Source organism: Cricetulus griseus, chromosome 3 (assembly GCF_003668045.3).
Source record: "Cricetulus griseus strain 17A/GY chromosome 3, alternate assembly CriGri-PICRH-1.0, whole genome shotgun sequence".
Classification (NCBI taxonomy): Eukaryota; Metazoa; Chordata; class Mammalia; order Rodentia; family Cricetidae; genus Cricetulus; species Cricetulus griseus.
In genome coordinates this window covers 51,213,236-51,229,490 of record NC_048596.1, presented here as the reverse complement: position 1 = coordinate 51,229,490, position 16,255 = coordinate 51,213,236, and the positions used below count along the sequence as shown (strand labels likewise).

Here is a 16,255-nt window from a genome sequence, read left to right as displayed (position 1 = left end):
ACAAGAGCTAGTTCCAGGACAGCCTCCAAAGCCACAGAGAAACCCTGTGTCGAAAAACCAAAAAAGAATAAAAACCTCCAAGTTGAGAGGTTCTATTGCCCTTTTGTGATTTCCCTAGGCAGCAGGCACATATGTGGAACACATATGTAAACACAGGGAAAGGCCTGCCTGGGCAGGGGTGGGGAATGGGGGGGTGTTCAGGTATCAAAGAGGATGTGAGAGTCAGCAGGGGAGAGAAGGAGCAGATGGACACAGTTTGAGGGTGGTCAGGATGGCTGCCAGCAGCGTCTAATTGAAAAAAAGATTAAACAATTTATAAACTACTCTTGCATGTAGGATTAAACTGGAGACAAGTTGAGCCAGGGTGTGGCTTGAGATCAGGACTTGAGGAATCTAGTGAGAGGGCCAGGGAGCCAGATCAGAACCATGATGGATTTCTGATAGCCCCTGCCAGGGACCTGGCCTTAGTTTCAGTTTCCTTGAGGCAGCTGGAGCTGAGCAAAGTTTTTGGGGAAAACCACAAATCAGAGGCAACCAATCAACAGATGTCCCTTAGTCTTCTGCTAGCTCAGCAGATGGCCACAGCTTTCTGGTAACTAAAGATAGTTTTCCCTACCCTGCTGCTGGAACGTACCTAACCACCAGTCAGCCCCCAGACCAGTCTCTCCTCCCTGAAATTCCCCTAACCAGGTTTAAAGAGCCTTTTGGATCATTGTCATGGGCAACCCCAACATGTTGGGATATTAATAAAGTGCTCTTGCTGATTGTATATGGCTGGTGGTCTTACACTCACACACTCATACACACACACTCACACACATACACACACACACTCATACACACTCACACAGATACACACACAATCTATATTTACTTTTTTTTTTTTTTTTTTTAGGACAAGGTTTTTCTGTATAACAGCCCTGGCTGTCCTGGAACTCACTTTGTAAACCAGGCTGGCCTTGAACTCACAGAAACCTGCCTGTCTCTGCCTGCCAAGTGCCTCCAGCGCCTGGCACACTGGTGGTCTTTTATAGGACTTCTTGGTATCCTAACATCTAGCATTGACCTTGACAATAGGAACCAGTCATGCCGGGCATTGGTGGTGCACGCCTTTAATCCCAGCACTCGGGAGGCAGAGGTAGGCGGATCTCTGTGAGTTCCAGGCCAGCCTGGTCTCCAGAGTGAATGCCAGGATAGGCTCCAAAGCTACACAGAGAAACCCTGTCTCGAAAAAAAAAAAAAAATCATGGATTTTAATAAACACTGCTAGGCAAGTTCGCCACTGAGCTACATGCACAGATTTCAGAAGTTGTTTTGGGAAAGGGCATGAAAGGGTGATGGGTTCTTACTATGTGACCCTGGCCATCCTGGAACTCGCTCTGTAGACCAGGCTGGCCTGGGACTCACAGAGATCCACTTGCCTCTGCTTCCCAAGTGCTGGGATTAAAGGCGTGCGCCACCACCGCCCGGCATCTTTTCTTTTATTATGATCATATTTGTTGCTGTACTGTGGAAGTGGAGCCTGCATGCTATCCTTATCTGTGAAGGTCAGGAGATAAAAGCACAACAGGGAATTGGTTCTTTCTTACCATCTGGGTTATAGAGATCTAACTCAGGGGTTTGGAGACAAGCTCTCTTACCAAGCCTAAAGTTTTGTTTTTTGAGGTCTCATAGAACCCAGGCTATCCTGGAATCAAGATTTAATTTATGCTGGCTAGGCAGGTGTCCTGTGCCTTTAATCCCAGCACTCTGGATGCAGAGGCAAGGCAGAGGCAGACTGATGTCTCAGTTTACCATCAATCTCAAACCCTGGTCTACTTAGCAAGTTCTAGGACAGCTAAGACTACCTAGTGAGATCCTTTCTCAAAAAAAAAAACAAAAAACAAAAACAAAAAAACAAAGACAACGATAAATATGATGATAATGAGCATTGCCTTTTAATGGCATCTTGCCTAGGCCAGAATGTTGCTGACCTATATCCCTAGTCCCAGATAAATAACTTCCTAACAACTTGCATAAGGTCATACTCCTCCTAATTTCTTTTTTCATTTTTATTTTATTTTTTTTATCACAGAGATCCACCTTCGTCTACCTCCCGAGTGTTGGGATTAAAGGCGTGCACCACCAACGCCCAGCTCTTTTTCTTTTTTCGAGACAGGGTTTCATCTGTGTGCACCACCACCAACTGGCTTCTTCTTTTTTTTAATTTACTTATTTCAATTTAGGTGCATTGGTGTTTTGCCTGTGTTGGACCCAAAAGTGAAGTCCAACTCTGGGAGACACACCCCACAGAGTCACAGGACACAGGCTCGATGCAAAAGCAAAAGGATTTTATTCCAACGCATTGGGGTCACTCCCTGGGAAGAGAATGGCCCCGAGTTTCCAAAGCAGGCAGTTTTTATGTCTTTTTGGTCATTAGGCAGGAGTATGACAACATATTGATTGGCTATAACATACATGAGTCATTTACTAATTGGTTGGGAACTGAACTTACAATTTTGCCCACGAGGGGTTTGGAATGTTATTTTGGTTTTTACACCTGCAAGGCTATGGGACGGCTAGTGGTTTTTCTGGGAACAGAGTGACTTATACTTATTTTCAAAACTTGGGTGCTCTGGAGCAGGGTAACCCATAACAATTTTTAGAAACCAGACAGTTGTTGAAGATAATAGAAACTAGTAATAATAACAATTTCCAGAGACTGGTCATCATGACCGACCATTTCATGTGTTTTTTGTCCCAGAGCTGTGTGTGTGTGTGGGGGGGGTACAGAGTGATTTCCAAATACATGCTGGTGGGTATCAGGCTAGGCTTAAGTTGGGGTCTTTCACCTGCATGTATGTCTGTGTGAGGGTGTCAGATCTTGGAGTTACAGACAGTTGTGAGCTGCCATGTGGGTTCTGGGAATTGAACCCAGGTCCCCTGGAAGGACAGTCAGTGTCCTTAACCACTGAGCCATCTCTTCACCCCCAAAATTTCTTCTTTTTAAATTACATACATCACTGCCAGGTGTGGAACCACACTCCGTTAACCCAGAACACTCGGGAAGTAGAGGCAGACAGATTTCTGTGAGTCTGAGTGTGAGCATGGCCAGGACATAGGGAAAGAAAGAATGACAGGAAGGAAGGAAGGAAGAAAGGAAGGAAGGAAGGAAGGAAGGAAGGAAGGAAGGAGAACAGAAAAAAAAAAAAAGCCAGGAGGTGGTGGCACAACCCTTTAATCCCAGCACTTGGGAGGTCAAAGGACTGCCTCTGGATAGAAAAGAGGCAGATGTCACAGCAGTGTATAAAGGTAAAATGGGAAACCCTGTATTAGAATGAGTTGGTTTGTTTTGAGTGGGCATGTTAATTAGGGCAGCCACAAGGAGCTTTTGATTAATGGACTCCAATACTTTTGATAACTGGACCTTGATAGTCAGCCTCAGGAGGAGGAAGTAGCCAAATAAAGGAATAGACCATGTTGGCTAGCTTTAGGAATGTAATCTAACGGTTTTTAGCTTGGGCTGTCTAGAGTCCCTTCAGTCTACAGAGAGTTCCAGGATAGCTAAGGCTATGCAGGGAAACCCTGTCTCGACAAACAAAAACAAAACAGCAAACAGAAATAGAGAAAAAAATTGATTGCATACATTGTTTATTGTTTATCATGAATGCGTGTGTAGGTCAGAGGACGACTAGCAGAGATCTGTTTTTCTCCTGCCTCCTGCCTCCACCACGTGGGTCCTGGGAGGCGGACTGATACAGTCAAGGTTGGCTGATGCTTTCACCCGCCGAGCCAGCCCACTTCTCAGTCTCTGAAGCTCCTCGTGGGTGGGTCTCCCAGTCGGCTTCGGTTGGCGGATGTCCCCGCCCACCAGGCGGAACTGTTGTGGCCCTCCCGGCACCCGTCCACCCCGCTCCCACGTGACCCAAACAGACGGTGCACTTCCGCTTCCCCTCCGCACTCCTCCGTCAGTGTCCCCCACCCCCGCCCCCGGGTCCCCAACCCGGTGAGTTAGCGAGCGCCGGGAGGGCGGCGTCGCGGGCGGAGTCGCCCGGGCTGACCCTTGCCGCCTGCCTTCTCGTCCCCGCAGGTCCCCGCGGAAGCGGCGGCGGGCGCCATGGCGGAGCTGACGGCTCTGGAGAGCCTCATCGAGATGGGCTTTCCCAGGGGACGCGCGTAAGGGAGCCTCCCCCCAGGGGCCCGTGGTGGGGGGCCGCGGGCCTGGCCCGGCCCGGCCCGACTGTCACCATGGCTGGTGGGCGCTACTCTCCGTGTTTCTGCCCCCAGGGAGAAGGCTCTGGCCCTCACAGGGAACCAGGGCATCGAGGCTGCGATGGACTGGTGAGCGACCGGCCCCCGTGGCGGAGGTTTGGGGGCCGCTGCGAAGGGCGGCCGCCAGGCTAACCCCCTGCCCACTTTCCCTGCCCAGGCTTATGGAGCACGAAGACGACCCCGATGTGGACGAGCCTCTAGAGACTCCCCTCGGCCATATCCTGGGACGGGAACCCACGTCCTCAGAGCAAGTTGGCCCTGAAGGTCCTGACTGGGAGACATCTTGTGATTCTAGACGTCTTGTGAGGGCCTGAGGAAACAGAATGATTTTTGTTACAAATAATAATACTGGTTGCTTGTTTGTAGGATCTGGGTCTGCTGCTGAAGAAAGCAAACCCATTTTGACTGAAGAGGAGAGGCAAGAACAGACTAAGAGGTAGGTAACCGGCAATTTGACTGTGTGTGTGTGTTTTGTTTGGTGCCCGCCTGCCTCTCTGGCCCAGGCAGAACTGATTCATTGCCGGGATTAAAGGCTTTCACCGCTAGGTCCTGTGTTGTTTTGTGAGATAGGTTCTAACTGTGTACTTCAGGCTGGCCTGGAATCCAGTATTTATCCCAGGCCAAGTTCAAAGCCACATTCTTCTGAGTGCTGGGGTTACAGGTGGGCCATCATATCTAGCCTATAGACTCACTTTCCAAAGGGTCATAGGGCCATCTTCCTTCCTCTCCAATGCAAACACAAGTCTGATCAGAGAACCCGACCCTTCCAGGTTCTGGAAAAAAAAAAAACCGAACTAACAAAAGACAGCCACCAAGAAACATAAACAGTCTGATGTAGCTTAGGCTGGTCTCAAACTCCCTGTGTGACTTCAGATTACCTTGAAATGCTGATTCTCTTGCCTCTGCCTTGCAGTGCTGGCATTATAGGTGTGCACCACTATATCTAGCTCTCGTTTGCCCCTCCCCGCCTTTTTAACTATAAGGCACTGCGTGCCAAGTATGTGCTTCACCACTGAGCTAAGCTCCTAGCCCCCCCCCCCCTTATTTTTATTCCTGTTTTGGTTTTGTTTCCTTTCATCTGTCTTGGAACACATGTTCCCTTATTTTGTTAAGATTTCTCTGTTTAAACTCAACTTCCCACTCCATATCCAATTTGAGCTCTTTCTTCTCTGTAAAACAGAATGTTGGAGCTTGTGGCCCAGAAGCAGCGGGAACGTGAAGAAAGAGAGGAGCGAGAAGCTTTGGAACGAGAAAAGCAGCGGAGGAGACAAGGGCAAGAGCTGTCAGCCGTAAGGCAGAAACTACAGGAAGACGAGATGCGCCGTGCTGCTGAGGAGCGCAGGAGAGAAAAGGCTGAAGAATTAGCTGCCAGGTCTGGGTGTTGACGGTTGTTGGTCGTTGAGAAGGAAATCTTTTCCCTTGTCCATCTCTGACCTCTTTTCTTCCTGTCTGCATTCCAGACAAAGGGTCCGAGAAAAAATTGAAAGGGACAAAGCAGAGAGAGCCAAGAAGGTGGGTGATGAGAAAGCCTGTGGGTGTAATGGTGTAGGAGGGTTCATTTCCTCTTCCATTCTCAAGAGATAGCATGTGCTTGCATGATTTGTGTGTTTGAGACACAGTTTTACTCTGTAGCCCAGACTGGTCTCAGACTTCTGGTTGTTTTCCTGCCTCAGCCTTCCAAGTGCTGGAAATAAAAGGTGTGAGCCACTGAAGCTGGGTGGGTTTGTTTTGTTTTGTCTGTGTGCTGAAGGTTGAAATATATATATATATATATATATATATATATATATATATATATATATATATATATGCATGCCAGACTAGTATGCTACCACTCAGCTAGCGTTTTATTTTTGTCTTCCAGTATGGTAGTAGTGTGGGTTCTCAGTCATCCCCACCAGCAACAGATCCAGGTCCTGTTCCTTCTTCTCCCAGCCAGGAGCCCCCTACCAAGCGGGAGTATGACCAGTGTCGCATACAGGTATGTTTTCTGGGCACTGTCTTGCTCCTAGAACTGGGTGTTGGCCTGTAAGGTGCCCAGCCCAACTTAAGTTCCATTTGCCAAATCTCTTCCTTCTTTGTACATGACTTTTGAAATCCTATCTCCTCTACTCTTAGGAGTGATTGAATTTCACCTGCTTGTCTTATTTAAATACATACGTCATTCTTACTCAGCAGTTACCCTTTAATTTATTCACAATGTTTTCATTAGACTCATTACACAGCTGTTTTCATAATACAGCACCTATTCTGTTTTTTAAAAATAGTTCCATCTTATCTTTTCTTGATTGTGAGGTAGCTTGGAGTCCTTTTCATCACCTATTGAAGCAGAGATACCCTGCTTCTGCCTGAGTGCTGGAATTAGTGGCATATGCCACCATTCCAGACTTTCTTTTACTTTTGGGACTGAGTCTTGCTGTACAGCCCTACTGTCCTGGAGTTCACTATGAAGATGAAGCTGACCTCAAACTTCTGGAGGTCCTCCTTCCTATTTCTTCTGTATGCTGTGATTATAAGTATTGCCATTACCTGGCCTCACCCTATTTTTTTACCCCCCCACCCCCAACTCACTTTGTAGACCAGGATGGCCTCAAACTTAGATCATCGTGCCTTTGCCTCCCAAGTGCTAGGATTAAAGTCTTGTACCACCACACCCCGCCCTTTTTTTTTTTTTTTTTGAGACAGGATGCTCTACCTGATGCCGGCCTTGAACTTCTTTCTGCTTCCAGCCCTGGAACTTTATGTAAACCAGGATGCTCTTGAAGTTTCAGAGATCTGTCTGCACCCTTATGTACTGTAGGCATGAGCCACCCCATACCTAGTCTTCACTCAGTTTCAGTGCTCATAGTGCTTTTTGCCTTCTAGGTTAGGCTGCCTGATGGCACTTCCCTGACCCAAACGTTCCGGGCCCGGGAACAGTTGGCAGCTGTGAGGCTCTATGTGGAGCTTCACCGTGGGGAGGAACCTGGACAAGACCAGGACCCTGTGCAGTTGCTCAGTGGCTTCCCCAGAAGGGCTTTCTCAGAGGCTGACATGGAGCGGCCTCTGCAGGAACTGGGTATGTTATATGAGACCAGGAGGCAGGACTTAAGGAAAGGAATGAGGGGTAGTAGGGATAGGTAAAGAGAAGGGGCTTAGTGGACATGGTATGTGTCCAGGAATTTGAAGCCTAAATGTAAGTGTCCTTGTAACTCAAACTCTTTCTTCCATCTTTAGGACTCGTGCCTTCTGCTGTCCTCATTGTGGCCAAGAAGTGTCCTAGTTGAGGGTCCTCCATCCCACCATCCCTCTTTGACCTCTTCATCTTTGATAAAGCACTGACATTTCCTTCCTAATAAATAGACCTTTTGAGTTCTGTATATACCTGTCTCCTTCCTGGATGATTGGATAGGGCAATATGAGAAGGTAAGGGAGGGTATTTGAAGTAGGACCTCTTTCTCATCCTCAGTTTGCAGTACATTTTTCTAGAACTGATGACTACTTGGGGTGTGTATGTGTGCATTACAGGGCACCTTTTGTTCATAAGCATAAAGTGAGTGGTACATGAGGATTTTTTGTTTTGAGACAGACAATGTAGCCCTGGCTATCCCAGAGCTATATAGAACAGGCTGGGCCTCTTGTCTCTTTTTGTTTCCCAAGTGTTGGAATTAAAGGTGTGTGCCTTGATGCTGGGCTGGGGTTTAAATCCTTACTGAGGGCTGAAGAGATGGCTCAGCAGTTAAGGGCACTGGGTTCAACCCAGAGGACCTGGGTTCAACCCAGCACCCACGTGGTGGCTCACAACATTCTATAACACCAGTTCTAGGGTTTCTGACATCCTCATACATACATGTATGCAATAAAACACCAATGAACATATAACTTAAATCTTATCACTTAGGCAAGCATGGGATGACATAACAAGACCAATCTTAACACGTAGGCAAGCATGGGATGACATAACAAGACCAAACAGTAAAGAGTAAGTGATAGCCATGCCATGGTGCTTTTCTGACATTAAAATGTGTTGAATGTATGGCGTTTGAGAGGGCTGAATGGGTAAAAACACTTGCTGCGCTTGCAGAGGACCAGAGTTTGGTTCCCAGAACTCACCTCAGGCAGCTCACAGTCCCAGGGCGTCTGATGCTTTCTTCTGGCCTCTGGGTACCAGGTATGCCCGTGGTGCACATATATACATACAAGCACTCACACAGACACATAAAATTGTTTTGAGGGGCTAGAGAGATTGGCTCAGTGGTTAAATGCACTGATTGTTCTTGGAGAGGACCCGAGTTGTATTCTACCCTCTACCCACAATGATGGCTCTTAACCATTTGTAACTCTAGTTCCAAGGCAGCCAACACCTGACTTCCATGGGCACATGGTATACATACATTCATGCAGGCAAAACATTCAAACACATAAATGGGTTTTGAGACAGCGTTTCTCTGTGTTAACAGTCCTGGCTATCCTGAAACTCTCTTTGTAGACCAGGCTGGCCTTGAACTCACTGAGATCTGCCTGCCTGTCTCCTGAGTGCAGGGATTAAACCACCACTGCCCAGCAAAATAAATACATCTTTAAAAAAAAAAAAAAAAAAAAAAAGGTGGCTGAGGCTAGAGAGACAGCTCAGCGGTTTAAGAGCACTGACTGTTCTTCCAGAGGTCCTGAGTTCAATTCCCAGCAACTATGTGGTGGCTCAAAACCACCTTGAATGAGAAATGATGCCCTCTGCTGGCATGTAGGCAGAAGACTATACAAAATAGATAAAATCTTAAAAAAAAAAAAAGGTGGGCTGGAGAAATGGCTCAGAGGTTAAGGGCATTGGCTACTCTTCCAGAGGCCCTGAGTTCAAGTCCCAGCAACCACATGGTGGCTCACAACCATCTGCAATGAGACCTGGTGCCCTCTTCTGGCCTGTAGGCAATGCATTGTATACATAATACATAAATATTTAAAAAAAAAAAAAAGGCTATTGAAAGCCAGGCAGTTGTGGCACATGCCTTAAATCCCAGCACTCAGGAGACTGAGGCAGGTGGATCTCCAAGTTGTGGCCAGCCTGGTCTACAGAGTGAGTTCCAAGACAGCTAGGCAACACAAACCCCGTCTCAAAACAAATGAAGTGCTTTGTTTTGTTTTGGTTTTTATTTTGGTTTTTCGAGACAGTGTTTCTCTGTGTAGCTTTGGAGTCTATCCTGGCACTCACTCTGGAGACCCAGCTGGCCTCGAACTCACAGAGATCCGCCTGCCTCTGCCTTCCGAGTGCTGGGATTAAAAGTATGCGCCACCAACGTCCAGCTTTTTTGGTTTTTTGTTTTGTTTTGTTTTTTGGTTTTCAAATGAAGTGTTTTGAGTGCCACATACAGATATAGACCACAGTTTTCCATAGTTTTGGGGATTGAGCCCAGGGCTTTATGCATGCTGGGAAAGCACTTAGATCGAGCCAGCAAATTGCAGGTCCATTGTCCAAACAGACATTGGTAGCAAATATGTAAACCTATATACCCACTTGGGAAGCCTAGCTCAAGGTAGTTTTGTTGAGAAAGGGCCTCTCCATTCTAGCCCTAGCTGTCCTAGAACTCAAATCTACCTCCTCTAGAGAGCTAGGATTAAAGGTGTGTCCATGCCCTGCTTGGCTCAAGACTTCCTGAGCTTCTTACCTTTTTGCCCTAGTGTCTTGTCAAATCCCTGCTGACTTGTTCCTGGACACAGAGAAGAGGCCACAATTCATCCATAAGAATACTCATCATTTGTGGTATATTGGTATACAACTTTAATCCTAGCATACAGGGGGCAGAGGCAGGCAGATCTCTGAGTTCCAAGACAGCCAAAGTTACACAGAGACCCTGCCTTAAACACATCCACAGAGTAAGTATGAGCTGACCACATTCAGCAGATGGAACAAACATCAGTACTCACCTCTGGGTTTACACTACATAAACTACTACAATAACAAGTTTTTTGAGACAAACTTATATATCCCAAACTGGCTTTTGACCTGCTTTGCAGCTAAAAACCATGCTGAACTTCTGATTTCATTTATCTATTTATTGGTTCTTCAAGACAGGGTCTCAATATGTAACCCTGGTTGTCCTGGAGCTTCCTATGTAGACCAAGCCCCTGCCTCCCAAATGCTAGGATTTGTACCACCGTACTGGGCCCTACTTGTGGTCTTCTGCTACTTTCCCAGGGTTGAGATTACCAGCATTTGTATGTTCTGGGGCATCAGACCTACAATTTTCTTCATGTTAGTTGAGCATTCAATCAAGTGAGTACTATCTCTAGCCCCCCAAAATTTTGTCAGTTGCAATTGTCTACAAACAAAACAAAAACAAAATGAGGCTGGGAGTAGCGGCATAGCCTGTAATCCTAGTATTTGAGAGGCTGAGATGGATGGGATGACGAGGTATCTCAAATTTAAAGCCAACCTGGGTTACAAAGACAAACACAAAAAATGAGTGCTATAAAATACACAAACACACCTATACTTTGTGTGGCACAAATCCTAGGCTTTGGGAGGCAGGGGCTTGGTCTACGTAGGAAGTTCCAGGACAACCAGGGTTACACATTGAGACCCTGTCTTGAAGTATATGTATGTATATGGGCTAGAGTGGAGCTCAGTGATAGGTAATGTTTATTATCATGCCCAAGGTGCTGGGGCTTAATCTTTAGTGCCAAACCAAAAAGGAATTTGTGGCCCAGTTAATCAGTTCCAGCCTCATGGCTTTTTTGTTTGCTTAGGTTTTTGTGTGCCACCAGACCTGCTTCCATGATTCATGCTCTCAGTGACAAGAAATACTATAACTGGACTCAGAGGCGGAACATATAATATTATAGTGAAAACCTTGGGGGTAAAGACCCATTATATTTATGTAAGGGTATGCCTGTGGAGGCACAAACCGTAGAGGTCATAAGAAACCAGGAGTTAGTTCTTTCCACTCACCGTGTGACAAACCCTGTCTTTAACCAAAGTTAAATAGTAACTAGAGGAGGCATGGGGCAGTCAAGGGACTCTTCAATTTTTCTCAAAGGACAAGAGTTTCCTATTCACTGCAAAGCAGATGCTCTGATCTGAAGAATATGGCTTGGAGCTGAGCATGGAGTCTCACTCCTGTAATCACAACACTTGGGAGTGGAATACATATCGGATTCCAGACTAGCCTGAGATATGTGAGAATGTCTCAAAAAAAAAAAAAAAGAAAGAAAAAAAAAGAAAAGAAAAAAAAAGAAAAAGAAAAGAAAAAGGAGTGAAAGCACTTGGCCAACAAGTAGGACACCATGTGTAAGTAGAGAACTGGCTTCCACGTTCATTTTTCATTCTTCACTCACACAACATAGACACACAAAAACAGACTTTAGGAAGTCTTTACCGCCAGTTGCAGAAACAAACTTAGATCATGTGACCTGTTCAGAATCGTCAGAAAACCTATTGGACTTAGGACTCTCCAAGGGGAGTGGCAGTCGGCTACCCCTGTCTTCCGCGCCCACCGTGCCGCCACTCACAACCCTCTAGGCCTTAGATATCCGGCTGCGAGTCTACTTAACGTAAGGACTGGATTTATTAGTTCCTTTGGTTCCACACATGCGACCGTCTCGGCCCCGTCACGCGATGTGCACGTTAAACGCGTTCACCGACCGCAGCGCAGCTCCCTGCGCCTTGGTGGAGCCGTGTGTTATCCTGAATCCGGCGGCCACCGGCGAGCCCTGCTGTCACGCTGACCTGCCGCCTCCGTTAACTGCTGACAGCCAGTTCTTCCTCCAGGTCACGTTCTCCTCCGTGGCCGCCGCTTTCTTCAGGGTAGCCATCACGAGCTCGTTGATCCTAACAGCTTCGTCCCTGCGCCGCGGGTCCCGTTCCGGCATCTCCTAAGGGCAAGAAGGAGGTTTGCAGCCCGGGCCGGAAGACGCGGCCTCTCCCCCACGCACGCTCACCCCGGGAACCCCGGCGTTTCTACCTGCAGCATTGCCTGCTTCTGTGCTTCTCCCGGGACCACAAGAGCAAACAGAATGGAGCCCACGCCAGCGCCCGCGCCCAGCACTGCGACCGCGGCCACCGCTTTACGAACTGTAGCCATGGCCGACTACCAATGAGGCGCCCTCCGCGTCCTCCCACAGCCTAGAAGGGAGCCACGATGACGTCTCATCGCTCCCTATGCGGGCTAGAGCGACCTGGGGGGGCGGGGCCGAAAACCATAGAGTAACTGCGGGGCTAGAGAAGTACTGGTTCCTAGGTGTCGCACGCCTTTAATCCTAGCACCACGGGGGCAGAGACAGACCAGATCTCTGAGTTTGAGACCAATCTGGTCTATAGAGTGAGTTCCAGGACAGCCGGGGGTACACAGAGAAACCTTGTTTCGACAGAAAACAAAAACAAAATCAGCCTGTTTCACTATGCACCCCTAGCCGACTTGGAACTCCCTGTGTAGATAGATACTCGTTATGTAGACCTCTGGCTTCGAACTCACAGGGAAGCCGCCTGCCGCTACCGCCTCACCCAACAGTAGATGCTGGAGCTTATAACTGAGGAAAGGACGTTGAACATGTTAAGAAATGCCGGAGCTGGATGGAGCGATGACTCTGTGGACCTGGGTTCAATACCCCGCCCCTCATAGAGGCTCACAACGCCAGTTCCACGGCATCTGACACCCTCTACTGGCCTCCGTGGGCACCAGACAGGCACTGTGGTGCCCAGACACATGCAGGCAAAACATCCATACACATAAAATAGTGAAGAAAAAAAAGTTAGAGCTAAAGTCAATTGAGCGCATTGCATGATAGCTGTGGATTTTTCAGTTGCCAGTTTTCGCTGGGTGGTGGTGGCACACACCTTTATTTCCAGGGCAGATCTCTGAGTGCGAGGCCAGCCTGGTTTACAAAATTAGGTCCAGGACAGCCAGGCCTCCCCAAAGAAACCGTGTCTCGAAAAAACAAAATAGATGATTGATAGATAGATAGATGATAGAGTAAAAAATTAAAAATAAAAAAACATTGCCAGTTTTCAACCCTTGGAAGTTTCAGATCAATAGAGGACCGTTTTTAGTATTTTAAGTATACAATGTAATGACTGACACCTGAAATCTCAGTGCTTAAGGAAGGTGAATCCAAGCCAGGCGGTGTGGTGCACGGCTTTAATCCCAGCACTCGGGAGGCAGAGGCAGGAGGATCTCTGAGTTCGAGGCCAGCCTGGTCTCCAGAGCGAGTGCCAGGATAGGCTCCAAAGCTACACAGAGAAAAACCCTGTCTCAGGAAAAAAAAAAAAAAAAAAAAAATCAAAGCCAAGTGGACAAAACAAAGAATGGATTTTTATTTCTCTTACGTTTTGAGAATTGAAATCAGAGTGTCAGGCAAGCTTGGTACAACCATATATATGCTAACTTATTAGTCCATTCTTTCCTTTTTTTTTTTTTTTTTTTTTTTTTTTAAAAAGGGCTTCTAGGACTGATGAGATGGTCAAGAACACCGATTGCTCTTCTAGAGGACCCTGGTTCAATTCCCAGTACCCATATGGCAGCTCCCAACTACAGTTCCAGGGGATCCAACACCCTCATGCAGACATGAATCTGGACAAAACACCAATCAATGCACATAAAATTAAAAAAGGGGGGGGCTTCTAGGATTTAATTTTCTAGTCCTGATTGTCCTGGAACTTGTTGTGTAGATCAGACTAGCCTTGAGGTCTCAAGAGTTTTGCCTGCCTGTGCTTCTTAAATGCTAGAATTAAAGGCATGTGCTATCATTTCATACCTGGCTTGTTTTTGAGACAAGAGTTTCTCTGTGATGTTCTGGCTGTCCTGGGACTTACTCTGTAGACTAGGCTGGCCTTGAACTGAGATCCACCTGCCTCTGCCTCCTAAGTGCTGGGGTTAAAGGAATGTACCACCACTGCTCAGGGTTCTTAGCAAGTTAGGAGAGATGGCTCAGTAGTTGAGAGCACTGAGTGTTTTGACTTGATCCCCAGCACCCACATGGTGCCGCACAACCTTCTATAACTCCCGTCCCAAGAGATCCAATGCTCTCTTCTGGCCTCCATAGCTGAAGATATTCCTGCAGGCATATCAGCCATACCTAATAAAATACATTTAAGGTAAATAAAAAGGGTTCCTGTCAAATAGCAAAGGCCACATAAACATTCATTAAATAATATACAAATAAGCCCCCTTGAGAAAAACAGTAAGTCCACTATCACGGCTCTTTATTTTTAGGGCTTTAATCCAGATGCCCTTGTCTCCTACCTTGACTGCCATCCCCAGTGTCTCAGGGAGTAAACAGAATAAAGCTCCTGTCTCTCCTCTTTGGCTTCTCCCCTCCCTTGGAAGGCCCATAATCTCCAAGCAAGTCAGCGTTCTTTCCCCAGCAGTGATTAAGGGGCCCTCTCCAAAGAAGATTAAAGCCTAGACCGTGTGCGACACTGTGCAGGGGTGCTTAACCTGGAATTCAACCACTCTGCACTCTTAGAGTCACTATCATGGCTCTTGTGCCAGGGAATAGCAAGGATGGACCTTGGTCTGGAGATAGCCCAGACTCTTCATGGCATCCAGAAAGTCCTCGTTTGATGAATTCTCTCTTAAAGAGCAGAGACGAGACTGGCAGATATGAAGGTCGTCAGGACCCTCAGGTGAGTACTGGTCCTGGGACTGGCACATTCTCAAATTGGGCCCAACATCCCTGCTGTACTTATATTTATGCAGGTGTCTCAAAAGCCCCGAGTGCCCTCTATTGTGGTAGAGGCCTCAGAGGGGAATGAGGAAGAACAGGAGGATAACCAGTGGCCACATGAGGAGTTGTTGCTACTCACTGATGGTGAAGAAGAGGAAGCAGAAGCCTTCTTCCAGGATGAAAATGAAGAGCCAGGTGAGGGTGGTGGCTTTTTCATTCAGGCCATTGCCATCTAGACATTCTAGACCCACAGTAGGTGTCCAGGAATGTTAGAAATAGGAGGTGTGGGGCTGGAGAGATGGCTCAGAGGTTAAGAGCACTGGCTGCTCTTTCAGAGGTCCTGAGTTCAATTCCCAGCAACCACATGGTGGCTCACAACCATCCCTTATGAGATCTGGTGCCCTCTTCTGGTGTGCAGATATCCATGGAAGCAGAATGTTGTATACATAATAAATAAAATCTTTAAAAAAAAAAAAACAAACTCAGCCGCACACCTTTAATCCCAGCACTGGGGAGGCAGAGGCAGGTGGACCTCAGTGAGTTGAAGACCAGCCTGGTCTATAAGAGCTAGTTCCAGCCCAGCCTCCAAAACCACAGGGAAACCCTGTCTCGAAAAACCAAAACCAAAACCAAAACCAAAAACAAAAAAACAAAAAAAGAAATAGGAGGTGTATGATGCAGTTTAGGACTAAAGTGCATAATAGCATGCACAGGACCCTGGGTTACATCCCCACTACCACACACACACACTAGTAAATAGGTGAGAGTCTAGGCACCATTTTTGTTTTTGTTTGCTTGTTCCTTTATTTTGCCACTAAAGAGTGAACCTAGAGAGATACTCTACTGCTGAGCTGTATCCCCAGTTCTTTTTATTTTTAATTAAGTTATTTGAGACAGTCTCACTCTGCAACTCAAACCGACCTGGAGCTCACTGCTCAGGTGGGCCTTGAACTCATGGTAATCCTTATGCCTTCTGAGTACCTTTGATTATTAGAAAGCCTGAGCTCTGGCTCTCCACTCTGCCTGGTTTGGAGGGCCCTCCTGATCTTTTCCCCAGAAACCACATGATGGCTCACAAGCATCTGCAATGAGAGCTGGTGCTTCTGGTCTACAGGATACAAGCTGACAGAACAGTACTTACAATAAATCTTAAATAGAAAAAACACAAAAAAAGAAAGAAATTAGGAATAGCTGGGTGTAGTGACTCCTACCTTTAATCTAGGCACTTGGAGGCAGAGGTAGGCAGATCTCTGTGAGTTTACATGCCAGCCTATGTAATGAGAATGTATCTCCAATAATAATAAATTTTTATTTACTTGTATACACCTGAACCACAGTGTGGTTATGTAGGTCAGAAGACAACTTGTGG

General features: G+C 46.9%; 3 protein-coding genes across 3 annotated transcripts; 2 read left to right on the top strand and 1 right to left on the bottom strand.

The window, feature by feature from the left end:
• Positions 1 to 3,910: 3,910 nt before the first annotated feature.
• Positions 3,911 to 7,612, top strand: Ubxn1 (UBX domain protein 1). Its single transcript, XM_027408343.2, has 10 exons — positions 3,911 to 3,985; positions 4,070 to 4,155; positions 4,267 to 4,320; positions 4,409 to 4,515; positions 4,618 to 4,687; positions 5,432 to 5,623; positions 5,712 to 5,763; positions 6,116 to 6,232; positions 7,117 to 7,309; positions 7,468 to 7,612. The coding sequence occupies exons 2-10, from the start codon at positions 4,097 to 4,099 to the stop codon at positions 7,515 to 7,517; spliced, it is 894 nt and encodes a 297-aa protein (XP_027264144.1). The 5' UTR covers positions 3,911 to 3,985; positions 4,070 to 4,096; the 3' UTR covers positions 7,518 to 7,612.
• A 3,969-nt stretch (positions 7,613 to 11,581) lies between these two features.
• LOC100751590 (ubiquinol-cytochrome-c reductase complex assembly factor 3) lies at positions 11,582 to 12,371 on the bottom strand. The gene is made up of 2 exons (XM_027408342.2): positions 12,186 to 12,371; positions 11,582 to 12,096 (listed from the first exon to the last, which is right to left on the bottom strand). Exons 1-2 carry the CDS (start codon positions 12,303 to 12,305, stop codon positions 11,941 to 11,943), a joined length of 276 nt encoding a protein of 91 aa, XP_027264143.1. The 5' UTR covers positions 12,306 to 12,371; the 3' UTR covers positions 11,582 to 11,940.
• Positions 12,372 to 14,154: 1,783 nt separating this feature from the next.
• Lbhd1 (LBH domain containing 1) lies at positions 14,155 to 15,244 on the top strand. Its single transcript, XM_027408340.2, has 2 exons — positions 14,155 to 14,845; positions 14,919 to 15,244. The coding sequence occupies exons 1-2, from the start codon at positions 14,696 to 14,698 to the stop codon at positions 15,120 to 15,122; spliced, it is 354 nt and encodes a 117-aa protein (XP_027264141.1). The 5' UTR covers positions 14,155 to 14,695; the 3' UTR covers positions 15,123 to 15,244.
• Positions 15,245 to 16,255: the final 1,011 nt, after the last annotated feature.

Excerpts from the sequence above, each read along its gene's own strand:
- Ubxn1 (XM_027408343.2), top strand. The coding sequence starts at position 4,097 with ATGGCGGAGCTGACGGCTCTGGAGAGCCTCATCGAGATGGGCTTTCCC. Across the intron at positions 4,516-4,617 it reads AGAGCAAGTTGGCCCTGAAG|GATCTGGGTCTGCTGCTGAA; the intron begins GTCCTGACTGGG and ends GCTTGTTTGTAG. Across the intron at positions 7,310-7,467 it reads GCGGCCTCTGCAGGAACTGG|GACTCGTGCCTTCTGCTGTC; the intron begins GTATGTTATATG and ends TTCCATCTTTAG.
- LOC100751590 (XM_027408342.2), bottom strand. The coding sequence starts at position 12,305 with ATGGCTACAGTTCGTAAAGCGGTGGCCGCGGTCGCAGTGCTGGGCGCG. Across the intron at positions 12,097-12,185 it reads AGAAGCAGGCAATGCTGCAG|GAGATGCCGGAACGGGACCC; the intron begins GTAGAAACGCCG and ends TCTTGCCCTTAG.
- Lbhd1 (XM_027408340.2), top strand. The coding sequence starts at position 14,696 with ATGGCTCTTGTGCCAGGGAATAGCAAGGATGGACCTTGGTCTGGAGAT. Across the intron at positions 14,846-14,918 it reads AAGGTCGTCAGGACCCTCAG|GTGTCTCAAAAGCCCCGAGT; the intron begins GTGAGTACTGGT and ends ATATTTATGCAG.